The sequence below is a fragment of the Cynocephalus volans genome, chromosome 4 (genome assembly GCF_027409185.1).
Source record: "Cynocephalus volans isolate mCynVol1 chromosome 4, mCynVol1.pri, whole genome shotgun sequence".
In the NCBI taxonomy this organism is placed as follows: Eukaryota; Metazoa; Chordata; class Mammalia; order Dermoptera; family Cynocephalidae; genus Cynocephalus; species Cynocephalus volans.
Genome location: NC_084463.1, coordinates 14,857,808 through 14,884,789, shown reverse-complemented (window position 1 = coordinate 14,884,789; position 26,982 = coordinate 14,857,808). Strand labels below are relative to the sequence as shown.

Genomic DNA, 26,982 nt, shown 5'->3' with positions numbered 1-26,982 from the left:
CCCCAAAAGGCCATAAGTTACATAAAATTCAAAAGCTATGCTCTTAGGAGCACACGTGTGTATGTACATGCTCAAATGCAGAAAAACATAAAAGGAAGCACAGTACCTATAATATGGGGAAAAGGCAATGAATATTCCTGGATAGAGAGTATTTTCTCTTGAAAAAAACATATCATTAATTTTTAATTTTAGATCCCATTACAGCACCCTGGATCGGCAAGCAGACACTGAAGTGTGAGTCAAGAGTCCAATAAACAACTCATTTTATAATACTCTTTATTTGATTATTAAAGAATTTGCCTTCTTTGTGTACACTGGAATGTTATATTCCCTATGTATTTTACAGGGTTACAAAACATCTCTCATTTTAAATATTACCCCAGAAGTAATTTCAGAAAAAAAAAGTTTTTGTGAAATTAAACTTGACTCCTTAAAAATCACATGGACGAGCAACTCTCAAACAAAACTGGATTAATATTTTGCCTACTTAACTACCCAACAGACCTCTTGCCCCACTCCCCCTTCCTCAGAAAAACCTCATGTGGAAACCAAGCTAGAGATAAGGATTCTTCCCTGATGCGGTTAGGGGAAAGGGAAAGGCCAGAAATTTCTTTGGCAAGCAATTCCATCCATGGCCATTTGTGTGTGATTGCTTTAATTCAAGTTTGCAGGGAAGAACAGATGTTGTTCAGAGTGGAAGTGGAACTCTCAAACCAGCTAAAAGTGCAGGAGGTCATCTATAATCACCTGCCTCTTCCCACTGCCAGGGCCTGCTGCCTCATAGCAACTCTTCACCCACCCTATTGAGTACAATACTGGTTTAAAAGCCAAGGCTGGGCTGGCTAATGTAGTCTCCACCGAAAAAGCAGATGAGATGGAGCTAAGAAACAACCACTACATGACACTCAAAAAAGGCTTAGGGGGAAGAAAAGGGAAGATTTCAGAGATAGGGACAGATAGGCTGATGGAAAATGTTCAGCAGGCTGGAAGGGAATGGAGTATATATGAGTATCCCTGCATATTAATATAATCAGCTGTCTTTTGAAATGCTAAAAATCTAGTGATGGAAATGGAGTCTTCTTGATAGTTCAGGGCCAGTGGGATTGGCACAAAGACTCACTGAACCCACAGCCTCCAAAATCATAACTTCAATTTCTGCTAGAAAAGACTGACAAAAGAGTGAGCAGCAAGGAAGAGGGAGGTAGTAAAACTGAGGAATATATGAATGGATTATGAATGTGAGCTGCCACATTTTGGCTTAAGTACCCAAAATGGAGAAAACTGGAAGCTTGGGTAGCATTAGCAGCAGACACGATTACATGCGGACATGAAATCCCTAACTGGACATAACCATTCTCCTCCCACACATCTTGAAGAGGAAGCTGTGCCATTTGAAGGCTGCTTCTTAGCTATCTTTAATATTGACAAGTGGGATTCACAGTACTATTCTAAACTGGAGGGACAGGTCTTGAAAGGAAAACAACTTGACAAAGTAATGAAGGGATGAATGTACGTGAGAAAAGGCCAGAAGACGCCCTTATCTTTTAACTTTTAGACCCCATACACCTTAAACACTTCACCTGCATAACCCAAAAATCAAGAATGGGTTAAACTTGTTCTAGGAGTGCCAAGCAAACACAATACCTGTATATAAACGATCCCAGTGCTGACTGAATGTATACAAAGGAAAAACTGAAGGGAAAGGAAAGGAGTAAGACAGATTAAAATCTTCCATAGAGAAAACTTAAAAAAAAAAAGTAAGTATGAAATATAACTACATTTAGAGATTAAAATAAAGGAGCAACTTAGGCAAAGGTAGAGGTGTTTAATTGGGGGCATTCTCTGGAGAGCTTGCTTTCCTGCTAGCCAGTAAAATCTGCCAAAGAAATCAGCAGCCTTTCCCTTTATGTTTGTGTCATTTCTTTGTCAAAGAATGTCTCTGTGACACTGAAACAGTGGGGGTGAGTTGAGAGGGCCCTTGCGCGCAGATAATCGTGCATTGTTATCAGAAAAAAAGGATCTCCAATGGCTCGTAAATTTGGAAAAAACTCTTCAGCCACCGTTGACTTCTTTATTAATCTGAAGATTTTCCTTTTCGGTTCCTTCTTCTAGGTATTACAGGATTTCATACTTATCCACTAGGAAAGTGGTCTCTGTGGAAAACCTGACGGGGCTGTTTCCATCTACCTGGGTCACTTTGGTAACCTAGGAAAATAAACAATGAATTAGGTAAAGAAGGAGAAGGCTGAGTCTCCAAGATGCTGACTAAATTTTCATCACAGAACAGATCAAATCCCCTAAAAGCAGTATTAAAAGTAACTTAGAAATACTAAAAAATGTTCAGTTCACAACTGCAGCTCATAGTGTCACTCTTCCCCACCAACATGATTAATCTGCTCTCTAGATAGAGAAAAGACACCTGTTGGGATGAGATGTAGAGTGGTATTAATAGCAAGTAAAAACTCCAAAATAAGTAGCCACGGACCAGCCCTACAAAAACTATGAAATTAATAGACATTGTATCAGGATGATTGATTAATATTTTGACCCAAAATGCAATGTTATTAACTCTTCAACATTATTCATCTGATCTGCTCTCCAAGTCTCTCTGAGACTCAAAGTGTCCAAAGGCCCACTAAGCTGCTCCATTATACTTATTTTCTAGGCATGGCTGGGTTCTTTTTTATTTAATTTTTTAATAATAAATGTACAGTTTAGTTACCTATAACAATGGTACCTATAATGGCATCAACACAACACTTGAACCACCAATTTATATTTTCTAATTAAGTTTTGAGAGAGCAATTATACTGTCCTAATCTTTCAATGGTTCCAAACAGGAAAATGTATCCATTCCTACGTAATATTGGGTTCGATAAAGTAGCTCCCAATACTGATGGGTTCCTACCACTAACTGAGAGAGAACTGCTTTTTTTTTTTTTTTTTTAAAGATGACCAGTAAGGGGATCTTAACCCTTGACTTGGTGTTGTCAGCACCACGCTCACCCAGTGAGCTAACCGGCCATCCCTATATGGGATCCAAACCCGTGGCCTTGGTATTATCAGCACCACACTCTCCTGAGTGAGCCACGGGCCGGCCGGAACTGCTTTTTAAAATCATCTAGCAGAGGAAACTATAACTTCCCAAGCACTTATGGGGGAGACAAAGACCATCTGGGAAGATAAGACAGCACCAGAATAACAAGCAAGTCAAAAAGAGAGGAGGATAACAATATAAACTAGTAATGCAATTTCAAAAACTGGAGGAACGGTGAGTTAAAAATAATGACATAAAGGAACAGTTCACACATTTCCATTGCTTTGCCTTCCTAAAAGACAGGGTTTGCAACAGAACTGGCTTGTGATTACTTGTACTAATGAAGGAGGCTGTGACATAAATAATCCAAAAATTGTTTCCATTTTATATAAGAATCACATTTTGGGCCGAGCCCGTGGTGCACTCGGTAGAGTGCTGCGCTGGGAGTGGGGTGACGCTCCCGCCGCGGGTTCGGATCCTACATAGGAATGACCGGTGCACTCACTGGCTGAGTGCCGGTCACAAAAAAAGACAAAAAAAAAAAAAAAAAAAAAAAAAAAAGGCGAGAATCACTTTTTTTTTTTTTTTTTTTTTGGCAGCTGGCCAGTAAATGGATCCAAACCCTTGACCTTGGTATTACAAGGTGCTCCAACAAACTGACTTAACCAGCCAACCTTAGAATCATTTCTTTCCTGCAGTAATATTACTTTCCAAATAAAAAACTTCCATTCCTTGGGTACAAACCAAGTGACAGCAAAGCATTAAAAAATCATGTATTGGGGCCGAGCCCGTGGCGCCCTCGGGAGAGTGCGGCACTGGGAGCGCGGCGACGCTCCCGCTGCGGGTTCGGATCCTATATAGGAATGGCCGGTGCACTCACTGGCTGAGTGCCGGTCACGAAAAAGACAAAAAAAAAAAAAAAAATCATGTATTGCGTGTTTTTGGCAAATGGATTTTAAAAGACATGATATTAAAAAATAGGCAACTAAATATATAAAAATACTTTTAAATGTATTCATATTCAATTCCTTTACTTTGTCAGATCTAGATAGGCAAACTGAGGTAAAGCAGGTGAGGAATTTGACTAAGATCACACAATGCGTCAGAAATAGAATCCACAGAGGACTTTAGTCTTTCTGATTTTTGCTCTGAACATGAAGTCATGCAACTATGTGGCATCTGTCCTAATGCTTTCGCTGTATATGCTCTCTATTAAAATAGGGTACCTGTATGTTACAGTAATTCTTTTTGGAGATGAAGTAAACTTGAACAGGGAAGAAGTCATTGGGTTGCCCAGCAATGCTAAACTCCAGGCTGCCACTCTTATTTTTGGCATCAATCACTGGCAGGCACCATTCCAAGGTATTTCGTCGACTGTCATGTCGATACTCCCCATCGATCTCACCAATTACAGGTGCGCCAACACCAGATCTGTCACGAGAAACATCAGTTAAGTTTGCTGTCTAGAGCTAGAAGAACTCCAAAGAAAACCAACCCCAAATTTGATTATGCTCCTCAAATTCTGCCCTCTAGGACTGTAATTTTTATGCAGTCCTAGAAAAAATTAGGCTCCCTATTACTTTGAAGATCAAAGTCCTAGCACCTTGGCTAAGGATCTCACAGGTATACACAAAATAGGTACTTAGCAGATATGCCAGTGGCTGCTCCAACTCATGGACTAGATCTGGGAGCTAGCAGGGCACTGAGACTGACAAATGTGTGAAGTGGGATATCTTTCCAAAAATCTCGCAGCAATGGTTTGTTGTCCTGTCAAGAAAGAATTTTAACATAATACAGCTCTCTTTATAGGTGACACTGGGGGGAAAAGCAGGTTGATAATAGTGGGGGGCAACTTTAAATGCCATTAGTGAAGATGATTTGGGGCCTTTGAGAAGATTTATTTTCAAAAGATTTCAGAGTGTTTCAAAATTTATTGAAGTTGACACCAGTGAGTTTATTTCATTTACAATCCAGTAAATGGACTTTTATTTGATAAATGAAAGCACAATTACCCCCAGGCCAAATGGAAATATGATGGGAGAAAGAGACACATAGTTGTCCTTAATCTGCAAGAGAACCAGAGATAGCTAGGATGTATTCTGCATCCCCACACGTGGCTGACAGGCAGTGTCACCTACTCCTACACATTCTAAATTTACGATCTTTTAATTCACCAGTGACGCTCAATGCTTGTATTATGGGCAGGGTAAATAAGAGAGACAAAGAGGGTTGGCATAAGGCTATTAACTCTTCCCTATCAGTTTTATGGTCCTGGTTCTTTTATGTTCCCCCTCTGTGCCCTTGCTCTAATTCTGATTCTGATCTCTTCTACACAATGGGGTAAAATGTTGTCTAAGGGTCTCTTCTGGAGACCATAGCAAAATTGAACTAAGACACAGGAAACCACCACAACCACAATTACAGAGTAGATGGAGAGGCCTAAAAATTGTGGCATCCTAAAAATAGTCTAGTAAAATAAATCTTGACAAACAAAACCCCACTTGCCACCAACGCCCAAGTCCTACAATGGTTCAAGGCAGCCATCTATTGTTCTGAAAGATCCATGTATGCAGAATAAGATAGTTATCCTATTAAAGGGGATATTGGTAATAAAGTATATTTTTGAAAATGGAAATAAAAATGACCAAAATGAGACCTGACTATGTAAAGACCTGAATTATCAAAAAGTGAACAAAACTACAAATTAAATTAGTGACATTTTCCCTGCAATAATAACTGAGCAATATAATAGTAAAGATACATTAAGAATACACTTACTGGTGTTCATAATTAAACTCTGTACTTAATCATGGGCAGCTGGAGGGGTGGAGGAGAGGAGCTAGGATTCTTTGGTGAAGTAGAATAAAGAACACTCACAGGAAATGCTACCAAGTAGATAAACTTAATGTAGAGTATTTCTAGATAATCCTAGAAAGAAGGCCTTTTTTTTTGTCAGCTGACTGGTACAGGAATTGAATCCTGGACCTTGGTGTTATCAGGACTATATGCTAACCAAGTGAGCTAACTGGCCAGCCGAAAAGTAGGCCATTTAAGTGTAGAACAAAACCTTAAGAAAACTAAGCTTCTGGACATTTTCATTATCTTGACTGTGGTGTTGGTTTCACAAGTGCATACACGTCAAAATTTATCAAACTGCACTATATAAATATGTGTAGTTTATTGTATGTCAATTACACCTCAATAAAGCTGTCAGGAAATTTACCGAAACTAATGTTGATATCTTGTTTCAGCAAGAACCAATAGTTCCATTGAACATATACTCTCATCTTTTGTAAAAGTTGAGAGAGCAAGTGAAAAAAAAAAATTCAGCCTGATAACACTCAATTTTTTTGAAAGTTCTAAAACAAAACAGAGAGGGCTAGCTGGTTAGCTCAGTTGGTTAGAGCACAGTGTCATAACACCAAGGGCAAGGGTTTGGATATCCATACCAGCTAGCTGCCAAAAAACAAAAAACAAAACAAATAAACAAACAAAAAACAGAGAAAGTTTAACTGAGAAGTGGCTCCTCCTTCTGGAAATCCTCATAACTACACGAACATCTGAAAACATGGCTCCATACCTACAACTGACTTTTTTGTTTGGTTTAGTTTTAAAGTCAGTAAAATCCACCCCTTTCAAAGTATACAGCTCAAAGCATTTTGACAAATGTATGCACTCTTGTAAGCACCACCACAATCAAATAACAGAACATTTTTATCATCCCCCAAAGTTCCCTTGTGCCCCACTGCAGTCAAGTACCTTCCTTTCTACTTCCTGATTTCTGTTCCAAGAGTATTACCTTTTCCAGAAAGTCAAAGAAGTAGAATAGTACGTAGCCTTTTGTGTCTGGCTTCTTTCATAATATCTTAGAATGGACAACCAAACATATTGCCTCTAAAACAAGTTCCAAAAGACCAGTTCTACAAGCCCAATGTAGGGAACATGATTATGTGGGGAACAACACTTACGGGAGTGGGATGGTGATAACCACATCATTCAGTTCTAAATTATCTTCTTGTAGCTCATATTCTATGTTGACATCACAGCCATTTCCACTCTCTGAGGGCCAGCAATTAACTGAGGAGAAAAGCAGAGTCTTACTAGAACAGTAGAAAAAGAGCTAAGTTAAGATGGCAAATCAAAGCTGACTGATAGCTGCAAGCCTAAAACATTCTAATATAAACCTTATTAAAAACAACCTTCAAAATGAAAGCTATTAAAAATTAAAGCCAGTGATTAAAATATACAAAATATAGCACTGAGTCCATTCTGAAAGAAGGTCGTTTTGTCAAAGAGAACTTTGCTATGGCAATAAAGATAACAGCATACAAGTCAGGGCTATTTCTAGTTCTCAGTGAAGACTAGCTTAGTGGGACTGGACAGAGGCACTTACTTGTCAGTGGAATAAAAGATTCCTCTGTGGTTTGTAGTCTCCATTTTAACACCCCTACATCACTGTTGACTGGAAATGACTTCTCTGGATTCTTCAAGCCAATTAGAGACTCTGCAGTGAACAATTTTTTATCCACATTTGGATGCGTCTGGAATGAGAAGGGGAGGAAAACTTCTGAAGTTCAAACATAAGACAGGAAATAAACCTTATGTGGGCTTACGTGGTCTACAATCTAACATCTAACACAGGGTACCTTACAAATTCCAATTCTTTATGATTTTAAAGAAAGATTTCCCTTCTTCCAAGATTTTTAAAAAGTTTTAAGACACTTAAAAACTAGTAATTAGGGCCAGCCTGTGGCTCCCTTGGGAGAGTGTGGCGCTGATAACACCAAGGCCACGGGTTTAGATCCCTATATAGGGATGGCTGGTTAGCTCACCTGGGAGAGCGTGGAGCTAACAACACCAAGTCAAGGGTTAAGATTCCCTTACTGGTCATCTTTTTTAAAAAACAAACAAACTAGTAATTAAAAAAATTATTTTCGACTCTAAAAGTCATTAAGGAACAAGGTTGTTATCAAAAAGTCAAGGACCATTAACCAAGTCCTTTCCAAATATACTACATTGGGAGGAGCCAAGCTTGCCAAGCAGAAGACTGGGTCACACGATAATCAACTGCCTGGGTGAGACAATAGTCTTGGCCTTACATAAAATGGCAGAAGAGAGAAAAGCTCTGTGTAAAGTTTACTTGCAATTTAGCCTAGAGAGCTAAAGTTGTTCAAACTCAGGCCAATTAAGATAGTACAATCTTTTAAAAGAAATCAGATAAGGAGTAAAAAAGAAAAATGAATCACCTTTTTTTTTTTTGGCCATTGGCCAGTATAGGAATTAGAACCCTTGACCTTGGTGTTATCAGCACCACACTCAATCAAGTGAACTAACCAATCAGCCCGAGAAATCACTTTTGGACATCAGTCTACAAATATTTTAAGAGCCAGCAAAGCTGTTGTCAATTAATATAAATACTACTTCCAAAAGACAACTCTGTGCTAACTACAGGGGAAAAAAGTAAACAAAAACACATTCTTTCCTGAAAAATCTTTGTTCTTGTGATAAGAGATATAAGATCAACCATCTAAATAAAATGTGAAAAGAACTACTCTAATAATATAAAGATAAGAAGAGCTCAAATATATCTAATAGTTGGAACACATATTTATTTTGTAAGGATTTTTATGCACTTTTCAAAATTACCATTAGATACTGCCTGCCAGCAAACAAAATAAGCACTGGTAGTTTATATAGTGGCAAAATGAGTAAATTTAGTGTTATGCCTGTTTTAATAGAATACTTCTTTATTAAGTTTTAAAACCTCTTTTTAAAAAACTTCATTTCAAACAAGATCCTAAGTGAATTTACTCTTTACATAATAATAAAAGATAAACATAACTTTGCATCTTTTGTTAGTGAGTATGAAGTCATTTATAAGATTTCAAAATTACCTTTCATTCAATATTAAAAAGCCATTCTAACACAGCTATCAATCACTCTCAGGTATCCACAACAGATAATATATTGACATCTTTCCTATGCATCTAGAATGACATTAGTTATATAACTTAAATAATTTTCTGTGTTCTGTGGTTCATATGAGAAACTAGTTGAGAAAGACTGTGCTGGGTAGACAAAAGTCTTAATACTCCCTATCAAAAGACTCTACACACCTGTAGCTGCACCCCTCTCTTATCTTCATTTTCCACATGAAGACGAATTCGACCAAATTTGTCATCTGAGATCCTAAGCATGATCATGCCATGCAACTCCATATTCTGTAGTCCTCCATCTCGTCCACAGGTTAGTGTGATCTTTTCTTCAATCTTCATATGCACACTATAAAGAAAAAGTAATAAATTTGTTTGGAAAGGTAAAAACCAGAACTTCCTTTCTCCATGGTTTAATGGTGATTAGCCATTAACAACTTATTTATTTGTTTGTTTGTTTGTTTATTTGTGGGGGCAGGGGTTGGCAGCTGGCCAGTACAGGGATTGAACTCTGGACCTTGGTATTATCAGCACTGCACTCTAACCAATGAGTTTACTGGTCAGCCCAACAACTTCTTTTTTTATATTTATTTATTTATCTGGTGGCTAGCCGGTATGGGGATCCAAACCATTGACCTTGTTGCTATAACACTGCACTCTTAAACAACTGAGCTAACCAGCCAACCCTACAACATCTTTTTTAAAAGTGTTGCTGCTATGTCTATCAAAATTTAAAGCATAATACCCTTTGATCCAGCAATTCCTTTCTAGATTTATCCTACAGATAAATTCTCACCCATGCAAAACAATGTACTAAGTCATTCACTGAAGAATTGTATGTAAGTCATTCACTGAAGAATTGTATGTAACAGCAGAAGTTTAGAAACTACTTAAATGTCCACCAGTATGAGGCTGATTAAATACATAAAGGTATATCCACACAAATGAATTATAGGCAGCTGTGAGGGGGGAAAAAAAGAACAACTGAAAAACTTTCTACTTGAAAATCATTTCAAACTTTAAGAAATTAAAAAATGAAATATTATATATGTACATATATTTGATTTTTTCCCTGGAACCATTAAGAGGCAGGTTATATGTACCATGGCCCTTTACCCCTAAATACTTCAGTGTATATTTTGTAAGAATAGGGATATTCTATTGCCCAACCACAGCATATCCACTTCATAAATTTACATTAACACAATACTTTTTTTTTTTTTTTTTTTTGTGACCAGCCGCACCGCGCTCAGCCAGTGAGCGCACCAGCCATTCCTATATAATATCCGAACCCGCGGCGGGACCCAGCGCTGCACTCTCCCGAGTGTGCCACGGGGTCGGCTCAACACAATACTTTTATCTACCATCCACATGCCAGTTTTGTCAGATGACCTAATAATGTCATTTACGGTAGTACAGGATCCAGTTTAGGGTAAGGTCTGAGTTTAGATGTTATGCCTCTACAGTTTCAAATAAGGAAATTCTTATCTCCAAAATAATTAAGTGAAAAAAGCAATTGGAGAACGTGTCTAGTATGCTACTGCTTTGTTTTAAAAAGGTGAAAAACAGATATATACATATATTTTTATTCATCAATACATCATAGATTATCCCCCTCAGAAGAATACATACGAAAATAAGTTCATACCAGTTGCCTCCAAAATAAGATACTTGCATGGCTGTGTGGGAGGAAGACTTTTTACCGTAAAACTTTTGAATTTTGTACTATATAAATGTATAACTTAATTTAAAAAATAAGTAAAATTAAAAAGTGCTGCTGCTATGGGAAATTATTAAGTATAATCTATCCATATTCTGTAACAGAATTATTTTTAGCTGGGTGAACTGCAGAGGCTACAAAGAATATTTTGGTATACTACTCTGTTCTCTGTTCTAACCTCTTAGGTCTTCCCAGAAACAAAGGCACTCAAGACCACAAAGCAGTGTATATTAAGACAATGCAGGGTCCTATTTCACCTTCACAACCTTCTGTGCTCAAGAGATATTTCATCATTTATAAAAGAGCCTCAAGCTCTAATATGTGATGGTATCCAACACCTTTTTAAAAGTGTAAAGCCTCTGTCTCACTCAAAGCAACTACCAGGAATAGCATAGGAGCTTAAATGAGTCCAAGAGATCTATCCCGATATAAACCTGTTCATTTCATACAGAACAGGACATATAAAGAGCAAATACTCTTCTTTTATGCACACCTGATAGAGGTATCCTCCCAGTTTCATCTTTCACTTGACCTCAAAATCATCAGCAACAGTAGAAGGTCTGGGCTTCAAGACAAGAAATCTGAGTCATGAATAAGTGAACTTGATAAGTACCACTTAAAAATGTCACCAACCACTACCACAGCCCTGAGATAAGAGACAAATCAAAATATTCTACACTGGGTTCAAATACTTAAAAGGCAAAAGATAATATATTAATTTGCTGTTAAAGATATTTACAAATTATGGATTAAAGATTGATTCTCCTTATAGTTTAATTAGGAAAAGACATGACAAAATATAGTGTGGGGTTATCATAGCTCTAATTCAAGTCCATTTTAAGAGACAAGCTACACACTAAGCATGAAGACAAGTTATTTTTATTTAGCTGATAAACGGCAAGTTCTAAACTTCACAGAAAATAGGTGGCTAAGAGCCTCAGTCATGGTTAAAGAAAAAAAAAGACCTTATGTTAACACCTAGAATATCCTCTGAATAAATCTTTTAAAAAATCAGGCAAGACTGAAAGGCACAAAACAATTTATAGCACACTGAAGTAAGATTTTTTAAAAATTATGTGGTTTGTTCTTACTGAAAAAGTTACTAATTACCTTTCCATATTAATGGATGGAGCATGCACTTTGGTTGCTTCAGAGGTACGCTTGCCCATACTGGAGGACATGATAGTTTCACCTTCAGATTTCAATTTGTCCACAAAGTTATCTACTTCCTTTCCTTTGGCTCCAAGTTTCAAAGCCTTGCTAGGGCCTGATGGCCTAAGTGGAAGAATACAAAATAAGAAAAAATTTCACACACACACACACACACACACACACACACACAAAACCCCCAAAACATTAACTAATGACTCCATATCAATGAAGCTTTCCCTGAAGCTGTTCTTTAAGAGGAATGTGAACACCTCAAGGGAAAAAAAAACAAGCTTTCTAGTGTTGGTGAACAACTAGACTATTCATAGTGTAATATATGAACCTGCCCAAACTGCCAGCAGACAGTTACTATTAACATATAAGCTTTATTACCTAAAGACCAAAGGTATACTTTTATAAGAACACATGATCTGATGAAAACTTTGTACTTTTCCATCCAGATAAATATGCCAGTGCACAAACAAAAAATTATAATTTAAAAAAATATACAATTTCAGAGAGTTCAGTTTCCCCCTAAAATCCTTGAACATTAAGATTAAAAATCCCACATTCCATAAAGAGTTAAATTATCCCCAAATGAGGCAACTTTCATAGAAAATTGAGGTCATGGCAGAATTTGTAAAAGAACTCTCTTTTATACACAAGAAAAAACACCACATTCAGATTTCTCCTTTATCCCCATATTGTATGTTGCCAAATTTAATATCACATCTTACTTCATCAAGTCTCTCATTATTTACAGCTTGCTGAGAAATCACATATCATTCCAGAAATAATACACATGTACACCTTTCATCTGGCATTCTAGGGTTGCTGGTAATATACTGGATTATACCTGGCTGGTGCAGGTGCCACTTTTGGTTTATCAGTTTCAATGATGGTCTCTGTGATCATGGCAGCTGTGCTGCCTCCAGATACCGCGGAGCTGCCAAATCCCCCAAATCCTGGTGCTTTTTTGCCCTGTCTCTCTGCATCTCTTCGGGCTTGTTGTAATTCCTTTGCTTTACGCCGCATCTCAGCCTTAGCTTCACGTTCTTGAGTCTACAGAAAAAGATATACATGGATGTAGTTTGAGTACAATCTATGTTAGCAAGTAGAAATAGGAAAATCAAATTAGTTAGCGAAGCCTAAGAGAAAGACATACAAACTGGAAGTCCGAGAAAAGACCTTAATTACCTCTCTGACTGCTCTGAACACCTTTTCTTCATGAGAATCCATTTCAGTAAAGGTTCTGATCTGTGCCAGGTTAACATTCTCCCGGTATCCAAGGGCGACAATTTCATCAAAAGCAAAAATCAAATCAAAACAGTGCTCAGATATTTCATTCTCCTCTAAGGCTCGGCAATATTCAGGGATCTAATTATGGGCAGCAATGGAAAAGAAAGATTTAGAATTTATCAGCAACTATGTTTCCAAGTCTTATCCTTTAAAGTACACAAATTTCAATAAGCCTGAATCCCTTTCTTAGCTCCTGCTAGTCTTTATTTTAAGCAAGACTTTGGCATAAAGTCTTTGTGTTTCTGTGTGTCTATGTCAGTAAGTCTTATCTGAAAACATGGCCAAACAAGCGTCAGAACCACAAAGGCAGATTACAGTAACTGCTTAAGAGCTGGGAAATGAAAGGGTAGTGCCCATATTCCCTTTTGGGATACTTGTAGCCTAAGAGGGCACCCAGTAAATGTCTGCTGAGTGAATAAGGACCAGCAGCAATAAGCCACTGGGGTGCAGGGTGCAAAGCCTGCAAATTGGTAAGCGTCACCTGCTTTGGGAGAAAAACTAGTCTTACGTGAAAAAATGTAAAACAAATAAAAAGTGGAACCCAATATTACAGAAGGACTCTTACCACTCTTGAAAACAGCCTTAGGGTCTCCAAATCTTCTAAAATATTACTGTTTTTGGTAGTGATCAGTACCATGTACAGTTTCTCCATAGGCTGGTAGACGTATCTTACACTCTCTGTTTCAACAAATGTATGCTGTTTTCCAGTGTTCATGAGTTTTGGAAAAGCTGCTAATAAGCCCTCAATCCGAGTTCGGGTCATCTCCACAAACTGGCGAGAAACAATAGCCTTTCCTGCTTTTGTGCAGACGGCTGCTGCCAACAGCACCTGCCAGGAACAGCAAGTATTAATAAATACTAATTAATTATTTCTTCACATCTGTTTCTCAACATCTCAGGAGATCTTCCATACAATGACATACTCAGTTATTTAGTTACATGCCTATTAAAAGGTTGACTTTCAAACTCTACCTCATCACTCTCTTAACTATAGTATGTAATTCATAAGACGAAGCTAAAGCAAAGTAGAGGAAAATAAGCTATTGCTCCTATTTTTCAATAACATACATAAAGAAAAACTTAGTAAAGAAATAATTTTTCCAAGTCTACACATACATTATTAATGACTCAGAACTGGGTTACTCTCTGCTTTGGCAGATCCATACAGAATAGTTTAAACTTTTTCTAAAAAGATTTACACAGTCAAAACAGAGGTGTCATCAGGCAGATTAAAGGTATATAATGGCTAGCCTGATGAATGTAGTTGATCAGAACTTATTAACATTAGTGTCACTAAAGTTGGTATACAACTCCCCACTGCTAAATTTGATGGGCTAAAAAAAAGTATTTAAGAAGCCACTGAACTTTCTTTCCATTTTTACCTAGAATATGGAACCAATCTAGTGAGTCTAAATTTATCTTCTGCTCTTTGATTAACTTTCCCATCCCACACTATCCTGCTCCCAGACATCCAAACAATCTATAAAATGAAAACCTAAATGACCCAATGTTTCACATACACTTTGACACTAAGCAATGATCAAATCCTAACAGTCTTCCTTCAGCATCTGGCATTTCATTCAACAAAACAAATAAAGCACCAAAGGAAGAAGGGGAGATTTCAAATGCCATTAGCAGGAGAGTAAGAAAATTAAGCAGTGTTAACAGTCTCTTCAGTGCAGGAACCCAAGAACTCGCAAGCACAAGTAACCAAAAGACCATTTACACATTTGGGAAGCCTCAATGCTAGGATACAATCTCTGAAATATCAAAATCCTATTGGTCAGGCTTCTCAGCTTTACAAAAACCTGTCTGCTATAGCTGAGCAGCTAGAAGAAAAAACATGCTAGTCAATTTGAATAATTATAAGAGCACACAATGTCCTTATCCATCAAGAATAGGTAATTAGGGTATTTGGGAGATAACTGCCATTATGCTTATTTCCAAGCAGCAAGGTAAAAACAATTTATACTGGAAAAGTATTTGATCTATTCCTTGCACAATTTCCCTCTACTGAACAGATTTTTATTTTTACTAAATGATTTACTTCCAGTGAACATGGGGCACATTTTCTCATATGATATTCTCAAGAGATGATACTAACAACTGCTCCATTTCCCAAACAACCCAAGCTTAGAAAGATGCAGACTTAAGGGATTAATACAATTCTGCTTGTTTCTGATGCTACCAACTCCACATCGAAACACCTTAATTATCACAGCTTAAAGTTACTTTTATGTTGAATACAATTAAAAAGTTTTTTTTTAAAAAGTAGTCCTAAGTCATAAATACCTCAAGATTCTCTCAAAGAATTTTGTTTTGTAAAGTAATTCCTTTAAAAAGGATCAGAAAATATTTTATACATACAGAGGTAGAGAGCATAAAATTTACCAGTTGTTTACTTTAATAGCAAATAAGCTAGCTTTTTAAAAACCCAGTCAATTTTTCCTAAATACGTATAAATTTTTAAAATAAATAGTTTTGTTCCTAAGAAATCTGTCTTTCACCATCTCTGACTATTTGAAGCTTTTTTTTTTGCCGTCACCCAGGTATGAGGCAAGAAGATATACTGAGGGTAGTAAAGGATCCCAGGAAAAGAATAAAAATACAAAAAAAGTATGACCCATATTCTCAAAAGAAATCCTCCTTTCCATGTCTTTAACTTTAATACTATGAGGGCTGGCCTATTAGCTCAGTACGTTAGAGGGTGGTGCTGATAATACCAAGGTCCACAGTTCGATCCCTGTACTGGCCAGTCGCCAAAATAAAACATAAATAAATAAATAAATAATAAAAATTAGTAGTGTGAAATAAGATATTTCTTCAAATAAGCTTTTAGTACACAAATAATAACACCCTAATTCCTAAGGAGAAGAAGTTGACCTAAACTTATTATCAGACAAGTTTTGTATAAAAAATTAAAACTAAAGTGCTTAAAAAATTCATTTTTACATTAATCTTTATCACAGGAAGTTTGTGTTTCCACCATCTACATATGTCCAGCAAAATAAAAGAAAAAAAGAAAAAAAATTAAAATGTGGTTGCTGCTTCACCTTACTGATGACAAGCAGGTTAAGTCTCTGTGCTGGTTTGCTAAAGGTTTATATGCCATATATGTCCAAAAGTAAGGTAAGATATTTGCTCCAAAATTATCCCTCAGAAAAAAGGTGTGCCACACAAAAACTTGTACATGAATGTTCATAGTAGAATGCTACTGATACATGTTATAACACAGATGAACTTTTTAAAAAAAAATTTTTTTTTTTTTTTAGATGACCAGTCAGGGGATCTTAACCCTTGACTTATTGCTGTCAGCACCACACTCACCCAGTGAGCTAACCGGCCATCCCTATTTGGGATCCGAACCTGTGGCCTTGATATAATCAGCACCACACTCTCCTGAGTGAACCACGGACCAGCCCAACACAGATGAACTTTGAAACATTATGCTAAGTTAAATAAACCAGATGCAAAAGGCCGTATCTTACATGATTCCATTTATATGGAATATCTAGAACAGACAAATCCATAGAGACAGAAAGTAGATTAGTGGTTATCAGGGGCTGAGGGGGGAGATAGGGAGTGACTGCTAATGGTATGAAGTCTTTTTTCCTTTTTTCAGGACCCTTGGAGTCACAGAGTTTGTTTTTGGGGTGATGCAAATGTTCTTAGTTCAGAAAGTGGTGATGGTTGCCAAACTTTGAAATATACTGAATACCACTTAACTGTACACTTTAAAAGCCTCAATTTTATGATATATGAATAATATCTCCATAATTTTTTTTTTTAAATGGAGGGTAAACCCATAGATTAAAAGAGACTCAAGACATATAAACCAATCACAACGTATAAATCAAATTTGAACAGTGAATGAATAGTTGATGATATTAAGGAACTACTGCTAACTTTTTAGGTGTGAAAATATGATAACATGATAATATATCGATTAAAAATATTTTTTATTTTTTATTTTTTATTATTATTATTATTTTTTTTTAAAGATGACCGGTAAGGGGATATTAACCCTTGACTTGGTGTTGTCAGCACCACGCTCACCCAGTGAGCAACCGGCCATCACTATGTGGGATCCGAACCCATAGCCTTGGTGTTATCAGCACCACACTCTCCCGAGTGAGCCACAGGCCGGCCCTAAAAATATTTTTTAGATAAAGAATACTTTTCTTTAAAAAAAGAGTTTTGTAGATTCTAATCCTTCCATGGACTCTCATATTAAAGATGCTCCCTCAATTAAAAATTAAATGTGAAAATTTTACATATAATTTCAGTATGTTGAACAACCAACAATTACTGTATGGTGAACAACTAAATGAGTTGTTTCCGGTAGACACTGCCTTCAGTCTCAAACTATACTAGTTCTTTATGTAGTACTAATAAAAGGTCACCTGATGTAGTAATTATCCTGAGGATCAGAACTCACAATTTCACGTGCTGAATATCAGTTATAAATATCCCTTTTAAAATCAACTGTCCTAATGTTACATAGATGTGTTTTTATGTCTTGGGATAAAATTTACAAAAGTGCCAATATCATGACATGGACTCAAAAGTGCTAAGTAGCAAAAACATAAAAGTTCTAGAAAACTGATGATTCAGATGTTCTAATGATGATGATGATGGTATGAAGAATTTGGATAAAATTGTTTCATGAATATAAAAATAGAAAAAAGCAATTATTTCTAAATTTAAAAAATTTTAATATAATTTTAAACATGTATATATAAGTAAATTATTAAATATTTTAAAAACGCATTTGACATTTTTTGTTACATTCTTAAAAGTTTATATATTCCGGGGCCGGCCCGTGGCTCACTCAGGAGAGTGCAGTGCTGATAACACCAAGGCTACGGGTTCGGATCCCTATATGGGGATGGCCGGTTGGCTCACTTCGGAGAGCGTGGTGCTGACAACACCAAGTCAAGGGTTGAGATCCCCTTACTGGTCATCTTAAAAAAAAAAAAAAAAAAAAAAGTTTATATATTCTAATTGGCAAAGAGCTTTTCTTAATATTCTAGTCAGGACAAAGGGGAATTCTCTTACACTTGGGATCACCTCACATTAGTTTCTCCTTTTCACAAAGACCAAATGAATTAAAAATAGTGTCCTAAATGTGCAAAAAACCAAGTTGATAACCAGAGAAATCAAGTGACAGAATGAGAAAATCTGGATTCTAGTTTTGTTCTTCTATTTACAATCTGTCTGACCTTTAATTACTCAACTCCTCTTAGCTTCAGTTTCTTCTCCTATATAATGGAGCATCATATGACTACCTCACAAGCTATTATGAGGGTCAAAGGACTATACTGAAATTGTAAGCCAAAGCACTACACAACTTATACCAAATACAAGTATATTCACAATGTAAAACAGCACCATTTAATAATGCATCTCATTAAAAAAATTTATGTCACTTCAAGGCAATGGATTTTTACCTTTATGGGTCTGTCAATACTTAGATATTCAAATAATGGCTACTGACTCTCTCCTGAAAAAATTTTACATATAATTTCAGGTAATTCATACATCCTTTAGAGCAGTATTCTCAAATGGCCCATAGAGTATCACTTCATGCAATGAGAAATATTATTAATAAGTGGGAGCATATTGTAAATGTAATCCTTGTAGAGCCTCCCCTGACACCAAATGTCTGAGAATCATAGACTTAGGAAGTTATGGTCCCCTAAGTTAGAATTTTATGAGGTTTTGAAGGAATAAGTAAAGATAAATAAAATGCCTATCTAGAGAAAGGACAGCTCAGACCAAAACTTTATTTTTTTATTTTATTTTATTTTGGGGGGCAGTTGGCAGACAAAAACTTCATACCTATGTAAACATGCTATATTTAATACAAAGCCCATATCTAATATATCTAATAATAAGCTTGTTAGAACCAATGCTTTCAGGATCAAGAATAGTTCTTAGGGTTGCAGCTGGAGTTAAAAACATCTCCATTTAGGTAAAAAATTAACATCAAAGGCAACATAAAAGGGAAAAGGGAACAGAAAGGTACATGCTATGGAGAGGGGCAATCCATCCACTTTGCTTTCGTGACTGGGCATATTCAAAGGCTAATTATATGTATTGACGAACTCCACTTTAGCAACGTTGTTATAAGAATTAACTAAGTAACTATTTATTGAACACCTACTATGCTTCTGGGAATTAAGGTGAAATGGACTGACATTCTGCCATAAAAAGTTTAGTAGGGATGATAAGACACAAACAGGAATAACCAATGGCAGAATGTGCTAAGGAACATAAGAGAGTTACTGATAAAGTGCTGTGGGAGTTCAAAGGAGGAAGAGATTACTTCTGGCTGGTAGTATCAGGGATGACTTGGTGGAAGAAACAGCATCTAAGTCATGCTTGATGAATTAGGGGATTTGAGTATGTAAAAATGAAGAAAACAGTAGGGTAAACTAGTAGGTCTCCAGCAGAAAAACTCTGGGACTCTCTTTGAGTCATTCCATTACCCAGACACAAGCAAAATAAGGCTCTCAAATTAGGACCAAAGCTCCCCACACTAAATATGGCAGAAACCTCAAAACACCCAGGGCACCACAATCACAGGGTCCACGCAGCTGACATAGGTCTCTATTCACAGCGTTACAGTTACTAACGCAGCTAGAAGGTATGGTCACCTCTAAACAAGATAAATTTATCCTATTTTAAATTACCATCTGTCTTATTTAATGCCTTGAAATAATAAAGCTCTTCAAATCAATGTTTACCGATGTTTAACAATCATTAAAATATAGCATATACTAAAGGGTAAATTAACAATTTTCCTACTGTAATTTGATCTGATTTTCTTTGGGGAAGAATGAATAAATATGATTCTTTATAAGGTTGTTTTTTGAAGTTTTTTACAATTTTGGAAAAGAATATTTTAGAACTAAAAGGAACTTTCAAGAGACTTTGATTGTCTTGATGCAAAAACCAAGGACCCAGAAGTTTAGATGATCTCTCCAGGACTGTTAAAACTTCTAACACCTACATGGTTTGAGTATACTATCATTTATTTTTGGATTAAATAACAATTGACTCCTACTCAGATATTAACTACATGGATTGGAAAATGCCTTGAGTAAAGAAACCTGGAGAATTAGGTTTCTGTTATTCCTCTGCCACTAATTATGTGACCTTGGATAAGTCACTTACTTACTGAAATATCGATAAAATAGGAGGTTAGTTTCTATGAAATCTAAATGTGCCCTGTGTCTTCAGGATTCTGTAAGTCTAAGCATTTGAAAACTTTACAGTAATAGAAAATGCACAATACATTCATTTCATAACCACTGCTCCGGAACCATATTTTATATTAAGCTTTAGAAGGCAAACTGCCTAACCAAAACAAATCATTTGTGTGTATACGTGTGTGCAACAGAGGCTTAAGAATAACAGGTGATAATTCAGCATAAATATGCACAATTCGCAAAAAAAAGGTCAAGATCGTCCTTGAACCTCTAAATGGTTCAGGATTCCTCACTTCCAGAATTATAGTCACTTTCTCCTTTGTAATTCACTGTAACAGTTTACACACACACACACACACACACACACACACACACACACACACACACACACACACACACCAATGTCATATTAAGGCTAGTTTCTACAACTGTCACAGAGGACTATTTTGTCTTTCCTATTTACATGAAGTAATTACAGAAAAAATCAGAGGAAAAGTTTACAATAAAATCTAGACCACATACAAAGCCTAAGACTTGAAAAATAATTTACTCAATGAGGGTTTTAAGTCTATAACGTCTGTTCTAAAACAAAAGCTTATAGGGAATTTTTTTTAAAAGACATCATTATAGGTTTCTGCAGTGAACTCCCTCTATGAAGACAAAGTAGATGGCAAATCAAAGGAAACTCAAAACTGTTCTCATTGTTTGCTGTCTCCTGAATTATCAAAAAGATACATAAAGAATACAACACACGGCTGCTGTACAGCATATGAAAAAGGAAAGAACCAAGCAACAATAATCACCTAACGGATCTGTTATTACTGTGTAGGATTTCAGGTTCTCCTTCATCCTGTGTAGCACACAATCCCAAATCTAGCTTTCTAATAACTAACGACTTTTGGGAACTGAACATACTGTGATCATATTTATATTTAATGTGAACACCACGGTAAGTTTACTCACTGTCTACTCTTAGTAAGAACAGAGTTCTACAAATAAGCAAAGATTTTACAGATGGCTGCTATCATGAGACTTAATATCAAGTTTATTCAAATGTAAGTTTAATAAGAAAATGACTAGGGCCGAGCCCGTGGCGCACTCGGTAGAGTGCTGCACTGGGAGCGCGGCGACGCTCCCGCCGCGGGTTCGGATCCTATATAGAAATGACTGGTGCACTCACTGGCTGAGTGCCGGTCACGAAAAACCGACAAAAAAAAAAAAAAAAAAAAAAAGAAAATGACTATAATGATATCTCACAAATGTTAATAAAATAAGAACATGTTCTCATTAATTTGCAGAAAACTAGAAAAAAGATAAAATCAAAAGATGCCTTTCTTCATACTTCTGTTTATAATGAAGTCATCATAAGCCATTTGTTTTTGCATTTATTTGTTCATTTATTTATCTATTGGGACTTTGCAGTCTAGGACATTTTGCACTTTAACACCTAGAGCCAAAGGGAATTTATTTTTTAAAAACCAATGTTTATGGGCTGATATCTGCAACTTATTTTGAAATGAATTTTTTAAAAAATGGAGGGAGGGATGGACGGATGATTAGATGTATAATAAAATAAATACAGTAAAATGTTGACTGTAGAATCTAGCTGGTGTTAGTTCTTTGAACTTTTCCAGATGTCTGAAAGTTTTGTTAGTAAAATATTGAGAAAAAAATCAACTTTTAGATCAAAATTTCACCCTATTTGGACATTTATACTGCCCAGGGATATCTCTGTAAAGGAGTAGGAACTGAAAACATTACACAGAAATAATACCAATGTCTTAAGACTCTACAGAGCAGAATGAACTGAGATAAATTGTTCTCCAGAGTACACAGATCTGTATCTGGATCATGCCTAGTCCCAAATTCAGAAATATATGACGCAACTGTATATGTATGTACACATGTAAAAATAACATGCAAAATTTATATTTTACATACATCACTTAACACCGAGGGCTTTACCAACTCTCAGTTATCAATTAAAAATAAGTTCCAAGAACCTTTTAACAAACAAGATTTTTGTAAAGAGTATCTATATTTGGTTTATATAATCAAGGCTTTAACTTCGCTATTAAAACTATAATATACTCTAAAATGCACCAGGAATACTTCCAGGGTGTAAAAGAAATGGAGTTTCAAAATCACTATCCAAATACTGAGCCTGTTAGTGGTACTGAAAAAACGAGTTTCTGGAAATTTTATGACCAACACAGAAGTTCTGGGAGGCAAACCTACTTGACACTATTCATGTATGTAAGGCTGAAAAAAAAACCTTTCAGTGGTTTAAAGACCAAGTATGAATCTCGCGCTATCCAAGTTCTCATCTAAAGGGCTGTCAATAAAACTTAGTAAGATTGACACCAAATTACAATGATAAGCGAGATTTAGTGGAATCAGCAGTTCTGTGTTTTCTCCCATCCTCACCCACATTAATTTTCTCCATCTCTGTAACAGATGAGTACACAAAGATAATGCATCTGAAGGCAAGGGACCGGTCCCAGAATATAATCCAGCTCTCTTACTCTTCCTGTGAGACATCTAATTACGATATGCCACACACACATTTTACTTAACCTGAACAATAAGTTCCTTGAAGACAGAAACCCTGTATTCTCTATAACTCGCTCACATTTTCCCAGTGCTCTATACATAGGATACGCCCAACCACACTGACGAATGGACACTACGTTCTACAAAAGTAGTGGAAGATTTCAGGGACACTTGGGTCCTACAAATTAGTGTTAGAAGTTACTCCTTCCTGTTCTATGCCTCCAAAGTCCTGAACACCAATGGATTTAGATTTCGAATATCAACGGCCTACCAAATACCGGGGGTCGGAGGCGACCTTATAATAGAAAGACGGGAACCTCCCGAGAGCGGGCCCCGCCTGCTGAGCTTAAGCGCCCAGAGAACCGGCTGGATATCAGCGCCGAGGTCCGCAGCGTGGGGCCCACACGACAACCACGACGCGGTTCTTGCGGAGCAAAATCCCCGGGCCCGTCTCAGGGACCCGTCCCAGGAGAGGAGGAAGTCCAGTTGATTGTGGAGTGGGGGATGGAGACGGTAGCAGAGGGAACGGAGTCAGCTCTCTCGATCTCCCGGGAGGCCGTGCACCGGAGGGGGAGGCCACCGTGCTCCCCGAGCCCGGAGGGAAGCGCCCGGCTCCAGACACTTGGGGCGGGGCTCCTCTGGCCCCAGCACCAGGCCGGCCAGCAGGCAGTGGGGGCGACCGAGGACCGGCCCCCGGGAGTTCGGGGCCTGGCTGGGATCTTACCATGGTAAGGGCGGTGGTGGGGCGCACCCGCGCTCCGGCTCCACGGGGCTAGAGCTGGGGTCAGGGGAAGGGGAGCACCGGCCTCTCTGGACCTGCTGCCCCCCTGACAGGAGCCGCTGCCGCTTCGCTTCTTGCCAAGATGGCGGCCCCGAGCCACGTCTCCAGCCGGAAACGGCGTGGGTCAAAGGGCAGGGGGCGGGGCCAACGCGGTGGGGAAATTGTGAGTTCTGGGCTGCTGAGCCCGCTTTGTGCAGGCCGGGTAGGGAGGTGGCCCCCAGATGTGGAATCTCGTACTTGTGTCTTTTCACTGTCGTCGTCTTCATTTATATTGCGTCACCTCGTACAGTTTATAACGCCGCTCTCACAGCCAGTAGATTATTTATAATATGAAATAACCCATGTACATAATGGACTAGTATCTAGAATATATAAAGAATTCTTAAAACTCGACAGTAAAAAGACAAATAATCTAATATAAAAATAGAAAAAGCATTTGAAGAGATATTTCTCCAAAGAAGATATACAAATGGTGGGTAAACGCATAAAAAATGTTTAACATCCTTAGTCATTAGGGAAATGTAAATCAAAACCATGGTGAGATACCACTTCACGACCACTAGGATGACTATAGTGTTGGCAAACGTGGAGAAATTAGAACAGTCATACATTGCCGGTGGGAATGTAAAATAGTGCAGCCTCTTTGGAAAACAGTTTATCAAAAAGTTAAATGTAAAGTTACCAAATGACAGCAATTTGACTAGTAGGTATACATCCAAGAGAACTGAAAATATATGTTAACACAAAAATTTGTACTCTAATGTTCATAGCAGCATTATTCACAGTAGCCCAAAAGTGGAAACAATCCAAATTCATTCATCAATATGTAAATGGATAAACAAAAGTGGTATATCCATGATATGGAATGTTATTCAGCCATAAAAAAGGAATGAAGTACTCATATAGGCTACAATGTGGATGAACCCTGAAAATATTAGGTGAAAGAAGCGTGATACAAGGCCACATCTTACGTGATTCCATTTATATGTAATGTCCAGAATAGGCAAATCCACAGAGAAAGAAAGTGCATTAGTGGTTTTGACTGGCTGAGGAAGGGGAGGAATGGAGAGTGACTGCTAATAGGTGTGAGGTTTATTTTTGGAATAATTAAAATGTTCTGGAATTAGATACGGATGAATATACTAAAAACCACTGAATTGTTTACTTTAAAAGGGTGAATTTTTATGATTTGTAAGTTATATCTTTAAAAAAAAAAAAAAACCCATGCGCAAGAAGCAAGGCAATTATTGTGCCTATGTCCATTTGAATATGAATAAAATAATGACAAGTTTAAGCAATTCACCCAAAGTTTCTAGACCAGTATATAATGGAACCAGGACTCAAATCTGGTCTCCAACCCAGAAGAGGGGATAGTGAGAGGCTAGATAATGGACACAAAACAGCTAGATAGGAAAAATAAGTTCTATTGGTGTACAGTTGAGCTAGGCATCTATAATTAACAATAATTTACTGCGTGTTTTCAAATGGCTATAAGAGGAAAGATCGAATGACATCATTACAGAGTAATGATGAATATGCTAATTATTCTGCTTTTATCATGACACATTATATACATGTATTGAAACATAACTCTGTATCCCATAAATATGTATAATCAATACATTTCAATTTTTAAAAATCTAGTCTTCTGATTTTCTTGGTAGCTCTTCCATGCCAAATTCCAGACTTTTCAAGGTATAATTGATTCAGCTGTTCTTTCCTATATAATTCTATCATTTTATCCCAAATTGGCTCAACCCTACAGCATTCAACCATATTAAACCTATGTCTGCAATTAAGGATAACAGCACTTTTTTACTGAGTGATAATTTTGTATCAGATACTTTACACACATTATTGCGAATCCTTTACAACAATCCAGATGAAGACACGGAGGATCAAAGCAGTTATACACTTGCCCAAACTCAGCCAGTAAGTGCTAGAGCCAGGATTCAAAGCCAGCTTTTCTCATTATAACACACTGCCTCTCTACATCTCCTTAGTATTTCCTAATGTTTATTGGACACTTACAAGGCACCAAACATTACTCTAACTTCTTCACACAGATTATCTCATTTAATCCTCACAAGAATTCCCTGAGGTAGGTACCATTATTACCTCCATTTTACCCATGAGGAAATCAAGGTACAGAGAGGAAAACTGTCCTACCAAAGGTCTCATGGCTAGAAAAGAGAAAAGCCAGGATTCAAACAAAGGCTGCTGAACTTTCAAACCTCCGTTCTTAAGCATTGCATTATAGACTTCTCACTCCTACCCAAATCAGTTCCATCTCCAATTACCTTCTAATAGAATCTCTAGAAAGCTTGGGTATTTTTAAACTCTGCATGTCTGGAGGGCTATATGTCAAACTGTATTTTTAATATTTATTACAAAAAGCACACATTGTAAGAAATATGAACAAATTCTTATTTTTTAAAAAAGCAAAAATCCTATTTGGAATTACTGCCTTTTTGAGGCACCTTCTAGGGCCTCCAATATGGACCTCAGAAACTCAGCAAAGACTAATTGGTGCTGATTCTTTGGAAACTTGACATTAGCTGAATTAAACTGCAGAAGAAAAAGCTTCCCTGCAAGCATGCTTCACAAGGAGTGCCTTAGAGGTAGTGTATCATACTGGCTAAGAGCAGAGACTTAGGAATCAGACTGATGTGTATCCAAATCCTGTTTCTAGCCCTTACTAGCTGGGTGATTTTAGGAAAGTTACTTTAATTCTCTGATTTTTTTTTTTTTGGCAATTGGCCAGTACAGAGTACTTTAATTCTGTAAGCCTCAATTACCTAGTATGTAAATTGGCAGTAACATTTATACCATAAGGTTGTGAAGTTAGATAATACAAAACGCATTAGATTATATAATTTATGTTCTCCTACATTGTTAAGTGCTCAACAATACTTACACATTATTACAAGCAATAACAGATACAAAAATTTTAAAAACGTGTGCAGTTCCATTTTTAACTTGTCTCTCGGAAGAAATGTCTCTCATTTTTCCAAGCCACATTCTTTGTTTTCCTTCAGCAGGTTTTCAGGGTTAAATTTCCAATATTCTTTTCTGTTTCTCTATACGTGACTTCCAATATTAATTATGTCTATAGTTTAAAAATATTTGTTTAAAAGTATTATTTCCATTCATTCATTCCTTGATTAATCCACCAAACAAGCATTTTTATTTTTTATTTTTTTATTTTTATTTATTTATTTTTGATGGAAAAATTGTACATTTGGAATTAACCATCTGGACTCAGTTTAGATGATTCCAATTTTGTTGACAACATC

At 37.0% G+C, this 26,982-nt stretch overlaps 1 protein-coding gene across 1 annotated transcript; it reads right to left on the bottom strand.

Annotated features, from left to right (window-relative positions):
* Nucleotides 1–259: 259 nt before the first annotated feature.
* Nucleotides 260–23,775, bottom strand: ARCN1 (archain 1). Its single transcript, XM_063094160.1, has 10 exons — nt 23,630–23,775; nt 13,704–13,967; nt 13,037–13,216; nt 12,696–12,901; nt 11,801–11,965; nt 9,154–9,319; nt 7,431–7,578; nt 7,006–7,114; nt 4,264–4,468; nt 260–2,205 (listed from the first exon to the last, which is right to left on the bottom strand). The coding sequence occupies exons 1-10, from the start codon at nt 23,630–23,632 to the stop codon at nt 2,116–2,118; spliced, it is 1,536 nt and encodes a 511-aa protein (XP_062950230.1). The 5' UTR covers nt 23,633–23,775; the 3' UTR covers nt 260–2,115.
* Between the last annotated feature and the right edge of the window lie 3,207 nt (nt 23,776–26,982).

What these genes read in the sequence shown, in the direction of transcription:
- ARCN1 (XM_063094160.1), bottom strand. An exon ending in AGAGAGGGGTGCAGCTACAG is followed by an intron (nt 7,579 to 9,153) that starts GTGTGTAGAGTC and finishes TTCTCATTCCAG; the next exon opens with ACGCATCCAAATGTGGATAA. An exon ending in AGAATTACTGTAACATACAG is followed by an intron (nt 2,206 to 4,263) that starts GTACCCTATTTT and finishes TTATTTTCCTAG; the next exon opens with GTTACCAAAGTGACCCAGGT.